The 22223-nt window shown below is 37.6% G+C and overlaps 1 protein-coding gene across 4 annotated transcripts in view; it reads left to right on the top strand.

Moving 5' to 3' along the window:
- Nucleotides 1-22223, top strand: part of LOC143213737 (opioid-binding protein/cell adhesion molecule homolog) — a 918132-nt gene that overhangs the window by 447042 nt on the left and 448867 nt on the right. For all 4 annotated transcript variants that reach the window (XM_076433869.1, XM_076433868.1, XM_076433867.1 and 1 more), the window contains one exon: nt 18586-18793. In XM_076433869.1, coding sequence (XP_076289984.1) covers nt 18586-18793 — 208 coding nt within the window. The remainder of the gene's footprint in view (nt 1-18585; nt 18794-22223) is intronic.

Raw genomic sequence — 22223 nt, 5'->3', positions numbered from 1 at the left:
CGTAGACCGTCATTTATTTCAAAATATCGTGTTGGTTCTTAAGAAAACTGATGCCAGAGTTCAGTTTCGGCTTTGTGTTTGTTGAAATCAGTCGTGTCAAGCATTTCAAATCTGCATTGCTACGTATAAAACTTCATAAAAAACATTTATAGTTATTTATAGTATTTTAGTTGTTGTGTATATAATATATGTATTTTAGTAGTGTATTATATCTGAATAGTGTACACATATATATTAGCATTGTAAATAGTGTAATAGTGTAGTGTGTGAATAAATTATTTTTTTGTTACAAAAGGTATTTTTTGTATTAAATATACTATAAACGAGAGACTAACATTAAAAAATACATAAAATAATTTATACAGAATAAATATACTAATAAATAATAAATAACAATAATATAACATTTAATAAAATATTACATTTAAGTAAGCTGACATAATTGCGCGCTTATAGCCACGCGCTGTTTCACCGCAGCGCAGCGCGCCGCGCCGTATCCCGACGAACGACCGCGCTAGTGGAAGAGCACCACTGGCGTCAACGCATGTCGGGCGAAGATATTTTGCTTTCTGGTTCGGTAAAAACGTCGACCATGCAAACTTCATAGGGGGGTTTCTCAAGATAAAAGTCTGCTCTTTCGCGTGGTATAGTTCAATTTTTCGCTGGACCCTTATTTTTTGAGATAAATTCGAAAATATCCGCAAAAATTGATGCAAAAGTGGTGCATCTCAGTCTTTAATCATTGTTTAAACATGTTTAAACATTCATAATGTATTAATATTAGATATCACTGTATTCGCGGGAAAGTCTACAGAATCTTTGGCTGTAAACAACAATTCAATATCTTTTATAATAACATCACAATATTTGTTTAAAGTTGAAAAATATGTTTTTTTTTCAAAGCCATGATTTTCAAAAACTGGACGTATAGGAAAAAAATTAAAACCAGATTCGGAATCAGCGCAAAAAACTCTATAAGAAGGACCCAACAGTATATTGAAATCACAAAAAAAGTTGAAATTTGTTGGACAGTGTAATTATCGTAATATAGATAAGTAATGTTATTTTATTGGATCATTCCACAAACGGACACTTTTTGGCGTAAAATTTCGAATTTTGTTCAAATTCAAATTTGTCGTAGTGTCTTTAGTGGTCTATGAAAAATTTATTTCATGAAATATTCATAATATGAAGAATAAATGTCAAGAAATACATAGATAAATTTAAAATTTTTAAAATTTTTTGGAATTTACAACCAAAGACATCGGCGATTATAATTATCTGAAAAACGACTAAATAAGTAACAAATGAACAATTTTAAATTATATTTTAAGACAACAACATTTAAACAATGAATTAAAAAATGGTTACAGAAAATATATACTTGATACGAGAATTATCAGTGGATAAGAATCATGTTTTAATAAATTCTAGTGCATCCCGGTATCTCTTATGGTTCAAGAGTTATAGTAAAATGTCACGATCCAGCCCACTGTGTTCGGCTCTCCGTGTCCGTCTTGAAATAATTTTAATTTCGTCAATTTTCAAATGTCCATCTTTTTAATAACAGGTCCGTAAGGGAAACACTTTGGGCTATATCTCCATTTTCTCAATTTTTTAAAAAGTGGCCCCCTAATTTTACGCCAAATAGGGTCCGTTTTCGCGTGGAATGACCCCATTATAAATTCTTGAAAATATTACACTTACCTTTCTTATCTGCTTAATAATTAACAAATGTATATGTTGAATATTTCCTGCACTACACAATTCGCTCACTAGCTTGTTACGGGGAAATCGTAATAACACGCGAAACTAATCGGATATGGTTTGAAAGAATGTAGCATGTATAGAAAATTCGAGAAGAAAATGTAAAACAAAACGCGGAACGACAAGCTGCTAGAAGCTTCTCGAAGGTAATTTGCAGGTAATCACGCGGGGAAGCAACGCGAGGGGAGCGCGCGAAAAGTCAATCACGCTTAACAACCTGGTTGTTGATTTCCGTTCGCGAATGGCAACGAAAACATATAAATAGCGGGTTTGCACTGCGAACAACTATGTACGTCCAAAATTTCGCATCGCCAATGTAAGCGTTTTACATTGTAACGCATTTTAGAAAATGAGCGTCTTCATTCGCGCAGATTCAACTTTTTGCCTCTTATCCGTTAACTGGGAACATCGTGTGAATGCTCATTTTCTAAAATGCGCTACATTAAATCGGAACACCGCACATCAGGGATGCGAATCCTAATCCGAACCCGAACCCGGTTCGGTTCTCGTAACCCGATTATATGCGGGTTACAGTAGGATCATAAATACCTTATTTGTAACTTTTTAATGTAAATTTTTTTGAAATACAAAATTCCTGTACTTTTTAAGTATAGGAGGAATGTTTCCCGTAGGAAAAATACGGGAGACACTTTGACTCCAAAGAGAGGTTCTTAGTTCTTAACCTTCCGTCGGGCGCAATATCTGGGCCGATAAACATGATAAACACCTAATTAAGTTCATTTATACAACTGCTGTTAGAGCAATAGTTGGTGTCGTCTATACTAGTAGGGCCGCCCTTTTGGGCCCTCCCCAAGGATAGGGGTGACTGAGTATCTTGTGTTTTCCAGATACTTACTTCTTACATAAACCTTCGGCACTGGGACTTTACGATACAGTCTGTTGATCCCGGGAGGCTAAGTTGAATGCATTGGTTGAGGAACCTTCTAATTGTGCTAAACTGTGCAAAAAATCTGAAGCCGGGGTCTCTGAGACCCCACATTACCTTGCGAAGGTTAAAATATAGATTTTGGTATAACCGTTATTCTACAGAAACCGAAATAAATGCCGGTATTTTTCAGTTTTTCCCATGCAAAGAATGCTCCATATAAAAAAGAACTGCGTGACACATACTCCGGAACCCTCAAGAAGTACAGTCTCCTAAATTAGTTTAGTGTACACAATATAAATACGTTCCGCCGCGTCGTAAAACCGGTAAAACCTTCCGTGCGGAGGAATAAGCGCGAATCCGAATTCAGGTAGGTAAACTCTTCACCGACGACTGTTTTTTCAAATCTTCTAATAATTTACTACGGAGGTTTGAAATTCGATACGTTGATTCTCATCGCCTTCGAATTTTCAGAAACTCCGAAGCTTCGAAACTTCGAAACTTCGGAACTTCGAAACTTCGAAACTTCGAAGTTTCTAAAAACGAAGCTTCGAAATTCGAAGCTTCGGAGCTTCGAAATCTTCGACCTTCGAAGGAAAGTTACAGCCCTAGAAGCTACACGATTCGCAAGAGTACTTCATGAAAGTGGCATCGAGTCCAGTAACATGATACTACTTTCATCAATGGCAAGTGCAGTGCATTCGACGATGCATTCATAATACTCGAATATGCATGCCTAACTTCAGCAACTTACACCACATACGACACGATGTCTGTGTTTCGAACACGATTCTCTTTCACTGCAGTATTTTATGAAATGTTTGAAAACGTTATTCTGATAGTCTTTAAAATGTACAGCTGTTTCTACATTATTATCGCGATGTTTCTTCAAGCATTTACATACATAAGTATCACGATAATAACAGAAATACAATTTGACAGGATATCAAACTGCGAAATTTCTATGTCATTCTCGTTTTATATGGATACAGATGAAATCAACAATATCTTTTTACACATACGATAAAGCAACAAACATTCAAAATAAAAAAAAATGCTTTTTACGTAAAAAAGTAAAGGTCACCTTGACTTTTTTCAATGGCACCACATGCTTTGGACATCATGGGATTGTTTCTGACGTCGAGACGAATTTAACAGTGTATTACACTATGACCTTGAAATGACCTCAAACTCGGAAATTTTGTGCAAACGTAATTTTAATGAAAAATTATTTCTTACAAAATAAATCAAGTTACATCAGATGTACGAACTGCGATCCATCTTCTACGATACAGAGCTCCGCTCTTTCTATTAGACTTCTCGTTGTCGCCATAATTAGGGCGTCTCGGTTTATGTTATTACATGTAGTTGTTATGCGATTTCGAAGTTCTTGAACATTATTGATTGCTGTGTCGTATACAACACATTGCAGATATTCCCAAAGATAAAATTCCAACGGAGACACACCTGGAGAACGCGGTGGCCAACGAGTTCGACCATACGTTCCTATCCACCGATTTCTTCACAAAAAAAAAAAATACAAAAATCTAATACAAAGAACGGAGTTCTGTATCGTAGAAGGTGGATCGCAGTTCGAACATCTGATGTAACTTGATTTATATGGTAACAAATAATTTTTCATTAAAATTACATGTGAACAAAAATTTCAAGTTTGAGGTAATTTCAAGGTCATAGTGTAGTACGCTGTTAAATTCGTCTCGACGTCGGAAACAATCCTATGATGTCCAAAACATATGGTGTCATTTAAAAACGTCAAGGTGACTTTTACTTTTTTACGTAAAAAGCATTTTTTCAGATTTAACCCTCATTCGACCCTCATTTCGCGAACTGCATCTGTCCCTCTGTGTCAAATTGACACAGTGGTAAAATATCGACGAAATAACAAGATAAAAAGTTATTTTCCGATGTTTTTGTATTTAAATGGATGCGTTAACATCTGTATCTTAGTTTCTGCACAATTTTCGCATAAAATAAAGCGATGTGTGGGACACACTGCTTGTTTACACAGATCACATCGGGCACTATGTATATTAGCATTCGGTTTTTTCTCACACATGTGACATCGGGCTCGTTTTTTTGTTGGAGGAGTATGCATTATACGATTACTACAAGACGGTACAATCACTGGTGGTATACCCTGTATTTGTGCAACAAGTGCAGTCGCATTAGATCCTCGCGGTTGATGTGTGCGTAACGTAATACATATACATAGAAATGCACCGAAGAATGTCCAATTTCAATCAAAACAAGGCGTCGACGATATCTTTTATTTTTATTCCACGTTGCATTGAGTGAAGTAAATATTATAAAAGCATTTCATGCTGATATATCTAACATATATATTAGCAAAAATTACCATTGGCTATCTATTTGTTTTGCGCTTAAATCTGTATGTGCCCACCATCTCCATATCATCGAGGACATCGACGCGACGCCCCCTTTTTTGTAGCGTTATAATATTTTATTATTTCAGGTTTTTTATCTACTTCACTACTTATCTGCTTTGATGTATGGTATGTACTAAGTAGAATAACAAATCGTCTTCTTTTTGTCACATATAAGACGCCATTGTACCTTTTAGTATGTAATCAAAAACAAATTCCGAATGATAAAGTGGCTTCTTCTTGATATCGAGTAAAATTTGTGGAATTTCTTTTCTATTTCTTCGTATGGCCCCTACAAGCGTCATCTTTGTTTTTGTAATATAGTTGCTAATTAATTCGTGTGAAGTAAAAAAATTGTCAGACATAACATTGCGTCCACCCAAGCCTTCAACTAATTGTAGCGCTACGCGTTGACCCCGCTTTACTTCTGTGTGGCATCGGTGCGGCACGGTGTGGCCGATCGCGTCCCGCGTCATACTATATGAGTAATACGTTCTCTCTAATACGTTCTAATTTAGAAAAAATCAATTTTCTTTCAATTTTCGAATGCCGTATAAATTTGTCATTGAAATAATGGTCATTCAAAAACTCCGCGACAGTCCGTAAAAAGTGCATGTGTCATATTGACACACAGGGACTCTTTCGTAACAAATTCGACTTGCAGTTTTGACATCATTATTTTGCATGAACAATGCTAAGCATGTGTGTTTCGCATTAAAAAAATCAAAGTCACAAAGTTTCGGCCAAATTTACCGACAAATTACAGAACAGTACACCTTAATTCGCGAAAACTGTGTCAAATTGATACGAGGGATGGATGAGGGTTAAGAATATGCGAACATGTAGCTCACCAAGTACCGAGAAACTTTTGTCTAAAACATTTTTTAATTGCATTACTGGAAATGACTAAAAAATGGTGACATAACTTAACGGACACACCCTGTATATGAAATGCAAATGTACGCACCCGAAAACTGCGAATGTGAATGAAAACTGCGTGTAGAAGAAGTTTTGTAACCTGTAACCAAGGAGTAGGTAAACGTGACGTTAAAAACAACAAATGACATATAGTTGCGGACGCGCGGTTGGTACTCCGCGCCGCGCCGCCGCGCCGGTGTCTCCGTAAATTACTGAAATTCGTAGGAGAAGCCGTAAATACTTGGTTATCATACTTGACGGAAGCATGGGGGGGCATTATACCTACATTCGCGTACATCGTGGCCAGAGATGGCGCTAACCATGGATATGGCTTCAGCGTTTCCATTCATCGGAGTGGATATCAAATGCAATAGTTCATGGTGCGCTTCCGACTAGGTGGTCGACCAGTCCTCGACCTCTACCTCCTAATCCAACCACCCACCGTTTCACACCGGTTTCTGGCAGATTTACAGGCGCGAGGTTTGATATCTGCATCCGAGAGTCCTGGACTAGTTCCACCTGTCCCGGATCTCTGTATACTTTCCATCAAGTTGCGATTTCGCGCGAGGACATCTCTAAGATAAATCAACCAAATCAACTATTCCAGTAATCAGCGAACCTTTAGATGTCGTTTCAAACGGTTTATTTACGTTTCTGTCCATCACTAATGGTTACTAACGTACATACACTAGCGTATAAAAATTTAAGACGACTATCTTTTCAGTAGACTATCGCATTTTATTAGAGATACTAAACGTCGAACAATTCTCAATTGTTCTTAACATTTACACATATATTCGCACTCTATCTACGAACAGTGTTTGGCAGAATGCACATGAAACTTTCAATGCTGTATTTGCTGCGGACATTAATTTAAGACTTTTTTTATGAAAAAGGTATTTATTGTAATATAAGTAACAAGTAACAACGCAAGATTTGAATTTTGCGCCATTTGTGCGGTAAAGTTTTGCCAACGGAAAAAATATACAGCGTGACAGTTAACAGTTCAGGGTTATTAAAAATGGAGTTCTACACGAAAGAACAACGCAATTACTGCATTAGTAATTTCTTGGTCGTGTAATTTCCCGTTTTGGTGATCAGAATTGGCCGCCCAGATCATGCGATTTGTGGGGCAAATTGTGGGGTACACAGTGGGGCAAATTGACGTTCTAGTTGACGTTCACGCCTATTTCACCATTATTTCAAAACATAAAGATCACATTAAATAGGTTGTCGGATTCGTCTTGGTGTCAGCTATAACAGTATTGAGTAAAAAATATATAGTTATAAATAAATAATCAAGGTGACCACAATTTTTTATTACAAAAAAAAATTATTGAATTTTTTTGTATTGAGATTTGTAGAAGACAATCGTAGTTACAATCTGAAGGTATCCTACCCCTTAAACACAAATGCATTAGATGTGGAAGTTTGGTTTAGTGATAATGCGAGTTATTAAATTTCGCCCTTCAAAACGTTTTTGTTTCCGTAGTGTTCCGTTTCCTCAATTTGAATTTTGCTTTTTTCTGAATTGCATTTGCAGCTTATATTTACTTTTTTTATGTTATTTCTCTCTCTCTCTCTCTCTTTCTCTTTTTCTCACACGTATACACATTCTGAATTTGTTACTTGACATTATACTTGTAATGAAATTGTTACTATTATTGTTATTGTATAGGACAAAAATGAAAAGTACGGTTAATAAATCTAGATATACTCTCGGTTCCGGCAAGAAAAATTTAAATTTAAGAAATTATCTTCCATTGCGCAACTAAAGATTGGTTCACGATGAGCAAGTTGCGATCACAGATACGCGTCACTCTATAAATTAGAGGTTAATAGATATGTAGGATAAATGTTTGCCTGCCGAAATGGCAATTCGAACTAAAATATTGCTACCACCAATACGAAAGCGTTTGTGCACATGAGCGTGGAAAATACGCGGTTTCATGCTACATAATATCCGCCACACAAAGGCGAGTCGGAAATACAGACGTGCGCGGACGACTCAACATCAACAGACGGAAGAACCTCAATACGGTCTCCGCGTGAATAGTTTTTGCTACTTTCCGGTTTCTATTTGCAAACGGATCACATTTTCTTAACAGCTTGATTTACTTCGAGCCAACAGCTACGCTTTTATGCCAACATACATACGTGGGCATTTTAGGTTTCTACCCCGTCCCCACTCTCATTCCTTTCTCTTTTCTTCGTCGACCAGGCCAAAGTGTAGCTAGGAAAGAGAAAGTTTACTCTTACTTCCCTTCTTTCTTTTCTCCTTTTCTCCCATTTTCCCCTTTTTCCACGTGGTTAGACCGATTTACCGACGTAACCGAGGCTCTTTCTAAAAGAGCAACGTTCCTCCGATCAGTCGAAAGCAAGAAACATTTTGATGATTTAAATACTTTCGTTTGTGTGTAACAATCATATCCCAACAAAAACATCCTGTAAACAGGAGCCAATTTCCCATGGCCGTAAAAAGCTGTAAGATCAAACAAAATACTGCCAAGATCGCGTTAGCTTAGAAATACCTCTTGCAATACCGAAAAAAGCGTTTGTAAAAATTAGTTTAAAAGAACGCTATTTAATTTTTAAAGAGTTACATGGAGGGCTAAATTATTCAAACTTGGCCGTTACTTTTTAAACCAATGGCCATAAAAGGTGTTAGGTAGCGGCCAAGTTTGAATAATTTAGCCCTCCATGTAATTCATTAAAAATAAAATAGCGTTCTTTTAAACTAATTTTTACAAACGCTTTTTTCGGTATTGCAAGAGGTATTTCTAAGCTAACGAACTTGTCTGTATTTTGTTTGATCTTACAACTTTTTACGGCCATGCAAACTTGTTTACAGGACGTTTTTGTTGGGATTTCATAAATTTTTGTTGAAATTTCATCAATTATCAAGTAGAAATCAAAGAAAAAAATCCTTTTCTAATCTGCAAGACAAAATCCAAATTCAATGTATCGAAGACACTCTGCCGGTGACGCTTGAATCCGTTTGCCCCTCGCCACTATAGACGATGTTCGGTGCAGTTTCTTTTGTTTACGTTAGAGCGATTGTTTTTTCATCAGTATTTGTTGCGACTTCGAAGCTAATAAAACTTATACTTATGTATGTTATGCTGCTATGTTCTATCCTACGTATTTACCTATTTAATGTAATGTTTTTTGTTCAATACAACCCCTTTAAGGTGTAACATTTCAAACTTTTATAATTACTCCTTTGAGTGTTTGTTATGGTGGACCTATGTACCAAACAAGCTTGTAGGTCAATGGGAAGTACCCAAAAGGTTTTGATGATCTGTCAGTCAGTCAGTCAGTGACAAATTTTGAGGTCCTATATCTCGGAACCTACTAATGTCGGAAGATTAATGTTTTGTCAATATTAAGACATGATAGCATTTAACAAGTGTACGAAATTACATCTCTCCATCTGCCTCCAGTGGCAAGTTATAAGCATCTAAAAGACGGCTAAGTTCTTTCGTGTAAAAGGAGGTAGTGCGAGAACTTCGTTGGTGCACTAGCGTGCACCTAGATGCTATGATTCCGTTGAACGTAAATGTTAGGTACGTTAATGGAAGTTTACTTTCAGAATTACTGTATTCTAGGAATCTTTATAGTCCGTTACGTGATCTATGCAGGTATTGTATGTATGTATGTACATATGTAAATTAGGGTGGACCTTAGCTATACCTGAAGAAAATATTTTTTTCAGTTCTATGGGGGCACCCCCTAAAATTGTGACAATAAGTGAGGAAATTATCTGGAAAAAAATTGGGCCCGATTGGACCAGCAGAAATCAGCGTGCATCAAATTTGAAAATATTTTATTTTATTCATTTGTTTTTCTTTCGTTACAGAACACTAATTTCTCGTAGCGTGCCTGCGGTACACCCTTGCAATCAGGCCCTCCGGGCGGATTGCCCTGGTGGGCGACGCACAGCAATTCCAGCATGCAATTCTGTTGCATTTCTCGTGCACCAACAAATAAACGAGTGTGAAAATTGTTTTCAATGTACGGATGCACCCATAATCTGCGATTTCTTCTTCTTTTCATCCGCCGGTACCACAGAAACATAACGAAGTCCTCCTCATCACTAGAACTGCTCATTTTTGAAAGTAAAAACACATTTCTTGATGTTTGAAAAACACAAATCGACTGGGAAACAACCGACCCGAGTGCAGATGGCAATCGCGTCCGTCGCATGGGACTGACTAAAGGAGCGTTTATAGTTCGCTTCCCGCGAGAAGTTTCCCGCGACTTTTGGGACGCGGTGGGAAAGCGGGTCATAAATTTCGAGCGGGTCGACGGGCCCGCTGTGCCCCCCGCTGTGCGTGGCACAAAAAAAGGTCTCTACGGCTTCACGGTTCGTTTAGGTAAACTACCGATAGCTTTCCTTTAAGGCGATGGGATATCTTCGGATTGTAATTGTAAGTAGCAAATAACTAGAATCTTACTAGAAAAATTGGGTTTGCGAATTTTCGCTTTATGTCCGTATACGAGCAAACACACCATCTAAAAATTTCATACGGTACACAGTGAGCAATTTGGACGAAATCTGTGTCTCTCTCTCCCTTATTTTTGCTATATTTTGCAAAGTTTCAGCTTTAATTTGAAAAGAAATTTCATCGCTCTATATCTCATTTCTAATAGAATGTTCTTTGATTTTGGCACAGATTTCGTCCAAATTGCCCACTGTGCGGCAGACATGAGATGCGAAACACTCCAGTAACCACAAACAGCTGTTAGGTTTGAATTGTTTGTTATTTCGGGTCCATAAGATTGCTGAATATTCTTTATTGTTGTTGGGGTGTCGTACACTCCGAGTGTGCAGTACAGCACAGGTTAATACCGTCCATAGTAAGTGCATGTCACTTTGTTCTTTTCGTGCACTTACAATTGCCGAAATCGCCTTCGTGTTTTCGTCGGACGGTGGTCATAAAGTAATTCATGCTAAAGTGTGGCCCGCTGTAACGTTACGTGTCATTAAAGTGGCCCGTGAAACCATTTGAGTTGGCCAGGCCTGGATTAGAGTGATCAAATTTTAGTCAATGATTTGAAATCCGAAATTTCACGTTACACAGAGATTGCTTGTAGTGTTCCTGATTTCTCAACATTTTTCATTTCTCGAGAAATGAGAAATAAGACTATATTTCTCGAGAATTTTTAATGAAATAACAAAATATTGGAAAACTTATGATATCTGGAATATCGTTGATAATATTTATCGAAAGCGCAAAAAACATTAACTCAATGTTTATTCCTATCCAATATGTACATTAGGGTGGACCTAAGCTATACCTGGAGAAAAAGTTTTATCGAGATACAATGCACGCAACTATCCAGTATTGTTGCTTTAGGTGAGAAAAAAATTTGTGCACAGTTTGAGATTGATCGGATAGAAGGATGACGTGGCGCACTTAAATTGAAAATTTTGAAAATTGTGAAATTCGCCTGAACTATGGAACATGACACATCGTTGGGTTTGTCTCTTTTTCTGAACAGCAATATAGAATAATTATATGACCTCCTTTAAATAAAAATAACGATGACCTTGAAATTTCGAAATATGGTTTCCAAAAAATTTGTTTATTTTGCCATTATATTTACCTTACTGAACAGTGCAAATTTCTCCTCTGACATTTTTTCGTGTAATCACAAGTAACAGAGATAAACGCGCGCGGCAGCGCGCGCACCAAGTTACCCTCCCGCCACCTCTAAGCTGCCGAGTAGTTATTCTCGTACGATAGTTTTGCGCTTTTTAGCCATATTGCCACCGCCACTGCTGCTCTCCCCGGTAACCGAGGTCAACCAAAATTTTTATTTGAGCTAGATATAACATCAACTAACTCTCATGTAAAAAGCAACTTTCTACCTAGCCTGGAACCTGAGATAAAAATACCCCAAAAACGCATAATTCTTGGAATATATATATATATATATATAAATGTATATATAAATATATAAATGTCCATCTATTGCACATCTATCTGTCTATCTATTGCACAGGATTTTCAAGATAAACTAGAAAGTGTTTCCTTGTAAACAAAGTTTATTCCTTTATTCCTTACTCATTACTATATTACAATAATTATTTACACTATACACAATCATACCTGTAAACAAAGAAACGACATTTAAAGTTTATTCCATATCACTTCTCTATTCACACTTTTATTATAAAACTCAATTTATGAACATGTGCTCTGTTCTATTACGTAACCACTCTCATCTGTCAATCTTCTCTCTCAAAGCAGACACTCTACAGTCACTCCATATTCCATGCTCTACAACGCGCGTGAAGCGCGGTAAAATTTGAGTCTAAGATATATCGTTTCTTTACATATATAGGATCATCTTAATTCTAACCCACTACCAGACAAGCTAGAAACTTGAAATTTTGGAATCAGGTGTCTTTCATATCCAAACCAACAGGAAAAATCGAAAATCCAGAAAAAAAAATTTTTTTTTCGAAAAACCCGAAACTACTATTTTGACTTGCATGAGAAAAATTTATATCCGGATACGGCGCAGAAGGAGACGATTCTGCAGGAGACGAAGCAACGGCAGATTAAAAAAAATTCATAAGATTTTTGCTTGAGCACTTGGGAATCCGGATATAAACTTTTCTCATGCAAGTCAAAATATTAGTGCCAGCGCAGACGCCAAGCTCCCTAGGTTGAAAAGTTTGTATTAGGTAAGTGCAACAATCATTGGCCTCTGGGAATTGGTCTTTCCCGATATCAAAGCCCTTATAGGCAAGAGGAACTTGGCCCATCCATCATATCACAACTTTAATAGGCGAGAGGAACTTGGTCCATCCTTCATATCACTGAAGTGGATGAGCCGGGGAACTTGGTCAACCTTTACACGAAGTGTTTTGGTTTGGATATTTAAATACCTACATTAAAATGTAGCATTTTAATTTTGACTGATGGTAGGACATACAGTAAGGAGCATAACTGATTCCACACAATTTAAATCAGAACAACTTCAATTTATGAATGGACCAAACGATTTCAATTTCTCTGTAAGGCTAGAAGAATTAGTTTAGTAAATGACGGAATTGTGAAAAACAATAGTAAAAATTGATTTTTACAACTTTTTAGCTGGGCCAATAACGAAAATTTAAAAGATATGTCTGGTCAACTGGTATAAATTATATACGCTCTGAAAATTTCATTGAAATTAGTTCATTGGTTTCCGAATTATAAACGATCAAAACTTAAAAATTGCAATTTTTCAAGATTTTCGGCCTTTTTACCACTTTTGATCGTTTATAATTCGTAAACCAATTAACTAATTTCAATGATATTTCAAAAACCAACTATTTGAAAAAAATTTTTCTTTACTACTATATTTGTCTCATAGAACAGTTCAACTTTTGTCTAAAGAATTTTTTCATTCATTTATAAATAATTAAGATATTCCGAGAAGTCACATTTAAAAGCACATGCATATGCACATTTTAGTTTATTTACACATATAATTAATACAGTTAAAAGTAATGAAAATTCTATATTAATAATTGATTATTCAGGTTTCGCCTATACTATTATACATAACAATGTTAAATTGGCACTACCCGAAGTATTAACCAAGAGAGAAAGTCCTTCAAAAATCCTGTGACAAATTCTCTTTTGTGGCATTCGGATACTACTTTCTATAATACGAGTATGTATATTCCATTACATTTTGTAAAATGAACTGTTTCTCCTCTTCATTTTTTGATAATATTTTATTGTATTACACAATAAGTTTGACATCACGTTCAGCAGTGTCATTTTCAACTTTTAACTGTCGAGTGATGCTCCCGCCAATTTTAAAATCGTTGTCATCTTCCCACATAGAAGGATTTCTTTCCAGAAACGACGTTGCTATTGAGAACCTTCCAAAAAACCTCTTGGATCGTGGAGAAATAAAATATTTTATCCCTTTCTTGACATTATACAGTCCGCGACAATACTATAAGACATCACTTAAAACGAAATAATTATGTATTATATGAAAGAATTTCATCGTCTTTCATGCAGAGTGTTATTATTTACTTCTGATGACGTCGCACAGTGGGCTGGATCGAGAAATTTAGTGACATTTTGTTATAACTCTTGAACCATAAGAGACATCGGGATGAAATTTGCTCTGAAATTCATTTAAAAGTAGTCAATTTTAACTGTAAACAAATAAAATTTTTTCTATTTTGTTAAACAATAATTGTTAATTATTTTTAAATTGTTAATTTTTTAATTGTTAATTTCTAAATTGTTAATTTTTAAATTGTTAATTTTTAAATTGTCAATTTTTAAATTGTTAATTTTTAAATTGTTTAATTGTTAAAAATTACATACTTGTTTTAGGTATGTATGAACTGTTAATGCAATTGCAAAAATATTCATAATTGGATGGTATTTAAGTACTATATGTGAGATGCTATGCGTCAGGTGACGAACACACACACAATTTATACGAGAGAACGGAAAGTTTCCACCGAAGAAACAAACGTAATTACACAAAAAAATTTTTTTTCGATTTTTTTAAAATTAAAAAAAAAATTTTTTTTTAATTTTTTTTGTACCTTACGATGATGGTTCTGCTTACAATAATAGAAAATTATCCCAATGCAAGAGTGAGTTAATCATCTCTACTCCCGAGAATACATTTTCAAAGAATATCGATGAAAGTACAAAAAAATTTATATTACAATCTTTAAAAAAACAATCAGTTCAAAACGAATTATTAACTGAGATTAAATTGAAAATTAATATAAACTATATGATAATTATTAATAACATTGATGTTGAAAACGGATTGGTTAATGGAGCACAGACACACACACACACACACATGCGGAATATTAAAATTTATTACTTTTCAAGAAAATATTAAAATTCCGTCTATATTGTGGTTAGATTTTCAATAGGCCAGAGTAGGAGTGAAAGTAAGAACTCGTTATCGTGATTATATGAAAAATGCAAATATTGATCAAAATTTTACACCAATAATAAAAATATCGAATCAAGTAAATATGTCGAGTGAGGAAAAATATCAAATCACACGTAGTCAATTTCCAGTGGTTCCGGCTGAAGCGATTACGATTCATAAAAGTCGGGGACATACATACGAGAAAGTATGTTTGAATTTCAAAACATCAGAAAAACGAACTTTACAAATGTTGTATGTAGCACTGAGCAGAGTTTCAAAATTGAGCGGTTCATATATTTTGGGACAATTTAAATTAACAGTATCGAAGAAAACCAAGATCAATACTGCAAACCCGGATAATGAGGAGTTGTATCGTTTGCGAAAAACTAATTAAGACAATTTATTTTGCCACATTAGTATGCTATAACAAGGAACCAAGCGAGCAACGAGCCTACGATGTTGGTTTAATGCGACGCCATATAGCAAACATTTTGATAAGTAGAAAACTATTGAATTTCCCTCAAAACGTATAATTTGATTAAAACGTACTAAAAATAATGATAATAATATACTGCAACTAACGAATCGGGAAGTTCTTCGTGTGGCTCTTGGAGAGTCACACACCAAATAAAAAACATTAATAGCTGCAGGCCCTACTAGCCATGCGTACCACTAACACTCTCGCAAGAGCAGTCCTACCCGCGAGCGAGCGAAGCGAGCGAGCAACAATAACCCTCTAGTCGAATTTGTGTTCGACTGGCTAAAGCTGCCCTGTCGACTTTGTTTTTATTGTCGCAGGGTATCGATTTGATGATCGATCGATCATGCTTCGTTATTGGTCGCTCGCCGTCACGATTACGTCACAGTTGAGCGACGCATGCGTGACTTGGTAGCGCGTCGCGATTGGCCAACTCGTACCTAGCAGCACACGCGCCCGGGTATTTTGATTCCGAAACACAGAGATTAAAATTATCAATAATTTGCAAAATGAAAATCATACAGTGGCCAAAATTTCTGGAATTCATGGAAGAAGCCGTTTGTGTTGTTACGAGCCAGGGCCGCGAGCAGCACAAGTGGCCGGCGAAGGGTTGTTACCCTAGGAATATGGTATCACTTTGTTAGTTAAGGTACGAACCCAATGCGAAATTGGGGAGCCGCTAGAATAGTATAGTTTTCGTGGACGAACCCAATGCGAAATTGGGGAGCCACTATTTGGATAAATCTCTGTTGGGACAATAGGAATGTCGCGAACGAACCTGATGTGTAATCAGGGAGTCGCTAGGATAATTAGTAAGCCTTGTAACTAGTATAATTTAATTGATACAATCCGAGCGGTAAGATTGTATCGTGTGGGGACGTTCAATTTCTTGATTAGGATATTGGACAATAATTATGGGTTTAATGAATTTGCGTTAATTATCAAAGAACACAAATATACAGTAAGGAGCGAAACTGAACCAATAACAAAAAGTTTTGTATAAATCATTATTTATTGCTAGGAATATAGAAGAATAACAAAAAGTCAACATTATAATTCTTTTTATCATAGTTAGAAGTAACTTAAAAAATTTTTTTCAATAATTAATGTCTCCTCGTTCAGCAATGACAACAAAAATAGATTGACTCGGTTTTGCACCACGTCCAATACTTGGCAGTATTTAATATATTATTTATTTTTAATATTTCGTCCACAACCCTTGTGTTTGTAAAACTGCACTAATTCGCTTTGGCATACTTTCTACTAATTTTTTGCAATAATCCGGAGATATTTGTTCCCACTGTTCTTGAATTCTATCATACAAATCTGTGATTGAAGTTGGTTGGGAGTCATATGAATCCCGAAGTCGTCTTTTTAGTAAACCCCATAGATTATCTATGGGGTTGAGGTCAGGGCTCTGTGCAGGCCAATCCAGAACAGAAAATTTTTTAGTACTGAGCCAATTTTTACACTTTTAGCAGTGTGCTTAGGGTCTCGATCATGCATAAAAATTACATTTTTTTCTTCAAAAGGCATATTTTCAACAGCATCTATGAGATGATCTTGTAAAATATCCTTGTATATGTACTGATTCATGATGCCATTAATTCGGTGCAGTGATCCAACACCAAATGCTGTTAGGCACCCCCAGAACATTAAGGATCCGCCTCCATGCTTTAACGTTTGTTTCACATGTCGTGGTTTAAGCCTTTCATTTTTACGAATCCAGCACCAAGACATGCCATCTGAACAAATTCTGTTAATTTTGGTCTCGTCTGACCAAATAACCCGATCCCAGTCAGTAGTTGTCCAGTTTTGATATTTTGTAGCAAATTCCAAACGACGTTTAATATTTTTTTTCGATAACATTGGCTTCTTTATTTTCTTAATGCTTCTAAACTCAGCTCCTTTGAGGGTTCTTCGTGCTGTCCACTGACTTATTTGTATATTCGTATCTTCTTTTAATAATTTTGCAGCCATAATGGAACTTGAAGCTTCACCAGATGTGACAAACCGTATAATCCTTCGTTCATCCTGCGGTGATAATATTTTTGGTCTTCCTCCAACATTTAATAATGTACTTTTACAGTATTTTTTTCTTATTCTCTGCACTGTCGATTGACTAACACTGCAAGTTTTCGCTGTCTTACGTGTTGACAAGCCGTCATTCAAAAGAGAAATGACTTTTTTACACAATTTGGAGCAATTGACTTCATATTTATTCTTACTTCACTTGCGTGCTTTTCCGTTCGACTGATTGCGAAGAACTGAGTGTTAAGACGTAGACTAGTAGTTTGTAAACATACCAAAGTGCTAGATGTAAACATACTACGAGAACATTCCACGTAAACATTTCTTGTAGGGACCGATGCAAAACCGAGTCAATCTATTTTCGTTGTCATTGCTAAACGAGGAGACATTAAGTATTGAAAAAAACTTCTTAAGTTACTTCTAACTATGGTAAAAATAATTATAATGTTGATTTTTTGTTATTCTTCTATATTCCTGGCAATAAAAAATGATTTATACCAAACTTGTGGTTATTGGTTCAGTTTCGCTCCTTACTGTATTCTTGCTATAAGACTTCGTGTTACAATTTTGTAATTGTCGCGAATTGATTGGATTTAGAATAGAAAGAATTGGATGATGATATTACCTAAACTAAGGTGCACGGTGTTGACGCACTGGCAATGCGGGGGTCTCGGAGCAACCTTATCACTGCCTAATAGATTTTACACCGAACTCGCGGAATCTATACGGTTAAACTTGGATTCGAAGAGGAACTTTAGCCCGATTTCACTGGTAGTTGATTTCCGAGATGCAGCACGACGCGACACGATTCGTGATTACGACAGTACTAGCCCCCGAGAGTAGAAATGCAAGGGCTTATATAGGTCTGCAATGACAATGAACAATTCAAGTGAACATTCGTATTTTGTCAACGACCAGTTCGGTCGTGCGTATGTTTGGGCCCTAGACTAAACTAAACAGTTATGTAGATTTATCTAGGGTAGCTCTGTTCGTTTATCTAGGACGGTTCCTGCCAGAGATGATATTGAACACCTGTTCGTCATCCGTAACAACTTTAAAATTAGAGGATTTCTTATTAATGTTTTTGTTGTAACTTCAATCTGATAGCTCGCCATTGCTGCATAATCAGCTTTCCTACGATACTATATAATACATAGGATACATGAAATATGTTTCAGGTGGCATGGCTGCGTGTAGACACACAAACAATACTGACAATATCTACTCATATTATTACGAAGAACCATCGAATATCCGTCTCTCACAGCGATCATCGTACCTGGTTTCTTCACATACGAGAAGTAAGAGAATCTGACAGAGGGTGGTATATGTGTCAGATTAATACAGATCCAATGAAGAGTCAAACTGGTTACCTGGAAGTTGTCGGTGAGTAGAACCGGATTTTTTCGAATTAGCTGACCGTCCATTTAGCTGATAATGTAAAAGATGTACGAGAAGTTGAGAGCCCCTGGGGATTAGAAGGGCTCAGAATATGTGTATACTATTTGAACTTAATATTGTACTATATTGTATACAATTTTCTTACTTTTACTGACAGGCACTGAAGATTATAAATGTTGTTCGAACATAATTCCTAAAGACATTAAATAAGTAAATTACTTATCCATGTCTTGATGACACGACAAATTACATTTTCAATATTGTCCGCTCTTGTCAATTGCCTTTCGTGACTCTACACACTCTCTTTTCCAGCAAAAAGAAACTATGAAAATCTTTATATTATTTAATTTTTTTGTGTGATCTTCTACTTTATATACAGGGTGTTTCGTCTAAAACAGGACACCTAAATATCTCTTTAGGCTATTGTGATGCAAAAAATATTTGTTGCGTAATGTGCATGGTGTCAATGGACCAAATATCTGGCACGAATATTTTTTTCCGAAGCTCATTTTTTTCGGAGTTGTCAAGGTTATCGATGTTTTTTGATACATAAATACATTATTATTTTATTGCATCGGGTAACTGATCGAAAAATACATTCAGATATTTATAATAACATGACCTTGAGCTTGATCTGAAGGTAAAACTTTAACTTTCAAAGATCAAGGTCATTTCAAGGTCATGTTATTATACATATCTGAATGTATTTTTCGATCAGTTACTGTTGATATATGACGTCATTTATACTGTTCCGAGAACTATTGTATACTGCGACGTTGTCCCTTTTTCGAACGGTTTTATGGTCGACGATAAACGGTCAACCCCGGGATTTTATAGGCGCTGAGACCGGGCCGTGCGCGGCCGTGCAGACACGGTCCTCCCGGTGCAAAGGCGATTTTCTGAGGAGGCTCGAATGAACGACATGATACCACTTCGGGCGCCAGGTATTAGAAAATAGCGCGTGGAACACGATAAAGTTCTCGTGCTCGGTGAAGCCGAGCCCGAGAGTCGAGCCTCCGCGAAACGCGGCGTAAAACAATGACGCGAACGGCCAGATGGTCCGAGCACAGGAGGTAACGGGGACAGCCCTCACGGCAGGACGGATCTCGCAGGTTAAGAATCAACTAGGCGGAATAGGCTCTATTCATTTAATGGTCGTCAAATAAAATATACAGGTGAGCCCGCGCTCCTTGTACACTTTTGCGAAAGATGGTCGCTCGCCGAGAGCGTTAGTCGATCTTAATCTTATCGCGGAAGTACGGTACACTACGGTACAATATTCGATCCTCGTCGATATGAGATTCCGCGAGACGCGGATGAACGGCGTAATTTCAAAGACTATCGCCAGAGCCGGATACACGACGAAATTCACTACGTGCGATGAACAATCCGCGGCCGTACGCGTGCTACGAGACGAGTAGACCGCCGCAGGATCACGAGCAAGTTCGCCGTCGCCGCGGCTATAGACAACGGGTCGAATCGGGTTACAAATCCGCGGCCGTACGATTTCAATACAACACGTAGACCTCCGCGAGGATACAATCAATTTCCGCCGCTCTACCGAATCGTTTCTCACGCAACCGACGTTCGAACGGAAGACTATTCGAATCCGACGCGACTCCTGAGGAAGACTTCCGATTTCCGAGATGAGGGAAACTATTTTCGCGCATGCTCACAGCGTCCTCGAGAAGGAGGCGAGCGGAGGCTCGAGGTGCCCTGCGCCTCGGCTCTTGCAAAACCTCCGAGGACGAGACGAACACGTGTCGTCCTCGCGCGAATACTACGAGCCACCACGATTACGAAATCGAAGAATCACAAGGTCGACTTACCGTTGACGATATTCTTTAGCCTGAGGTCGATATTTGTCCCTGACGCTCCGCTCGTATTCGTTTCTCGTCCGGAATTCCGCAACTACCCGGAAAACCACCCGCGACGCGAAACTGGTCAGTACTCGGAAGAAAACGAAATTAGCGAGAATACAACAACGCGTCTACTCTGTACGGGCCTCCGTGCGACAGTGATCCCTCGATCCGCAATAATCCGCATCGACGGAACGCATCGATTCTAGTTCCCCCCACTCTTAGCGTACTGCCGAATTTTCCGATTGGTGCCGCCCGCAACGCAACTAGATTGTCGCAGGATCGCAACTACGAAAGAGTCCTAGGGCCCCAGACTTTACGCGACTAAATAAGTCACGCACGCCGCTGGCGAGCGGATTTATCATTGTTGTCAGCCGATCCCTCACACCACCCACGCTGAGATCCTTGTTGAGAGGGAGGGACTTTTGGACTTTTGGCGGTGGGACTTTTGAAAATGTCGATGGTCGCAAAAGGATCTCTTCGTCCCACATCGGTGCCTCCGGGTTTCTTCGCTCGTGTACGGTGACTCGTTCGCTGATTCCGATACCGGATTCGATCGTAACGTTGGCCATTCGTTATTTCGGTAGTCGATCCTTCGGCACCTTTTCGGACTCGTACGATTTCTCTGTCTTCGGCACGCTCCTGTAAAGTGTCGTACTCCGTACGCACAACAGATGGCCTTAGGAAGTTCTTACGACATCGGAAGATTTTCCTCACGGAACGCTCTCATTATCTGCGGGTGGCTTTCGGGACCGCTAGAGGTCGGTCCGGTCCATACGCGATTTGGCTCTTTGGCCGTTTTCAAACGGCGGGGTGACGTCGCATGCTTGCAACGTCACAATACATATACATTCGAGGAACCATATCTGCGGGTGTCGATATATGACGTCATGATACAGAAAAAATGAATACTGTTCCGAGAACTATTATTTTAAACATTTCAAGGACCATATCTGCCGGTCCTGTTACATTAAACTTCTCGATATCTTAGGTTTATAAACGAAGATAGAGCGGCGCGGTGGTCCTTTGAGTCCGCATGCCGACATGACTCACGTTTTTGGTATAAAATGTATCGGCGAGCTCCGGACCGTTGTCAGTCTCAGCCTAACTTGTGAAGAGATAGCACCTACATAAATATCGTTTAAAAGATATCTACCTGTTTCTTTTACAAAATTGTCTTGCTTCCTAAAAACTAATACGTATCAAAAAACATCGATGACCTTGACAACTCCGAAAGAAATGACCTTTGGAAAAAATATTCTTGCCAGATATTTGGTCCATTGACACCATGCACATTACGTAACAAATATTTTTTGCATCACGATAACCTGAAGAGATATTTAGGTGTCCTGTTTTAGACCTGTACACCCTGTATATCTTAACTTTCCAAAGGGTATAGCCGGATAAGGTAGTCAAAAATGCCCTTGAACCGAATTTTATCGACGATGTGCCATTCGATAGAGCACCAAGAAAAAACATACTGTGCAAAATTTCAACCCTGTATCTCGATCGGGAGGGTAGTTATGGGGTAAAATCGAAAAATCAGTTTTTGGCCT

The sequence above is a fragment of the Lasioglossum baleicum genome, chromosome 11 (genome assembly GCF_051020765.1).
Source record: "Lasioglossum baleicum chromosome 11, iyLasBale1, whole genome shotgun sequence".
NCBI classification, from domain to species: Eukaryota; Metazoa; Arthropoda; class Insecta; order Hymenoptera; family Halictidae; genus Lasioglossum; species Lasioglossum baleicum.
Note: the sequence above shows the minus strand (reverse complement) of the source record. Positions and strands in the feature narration are given on the sequence as shown.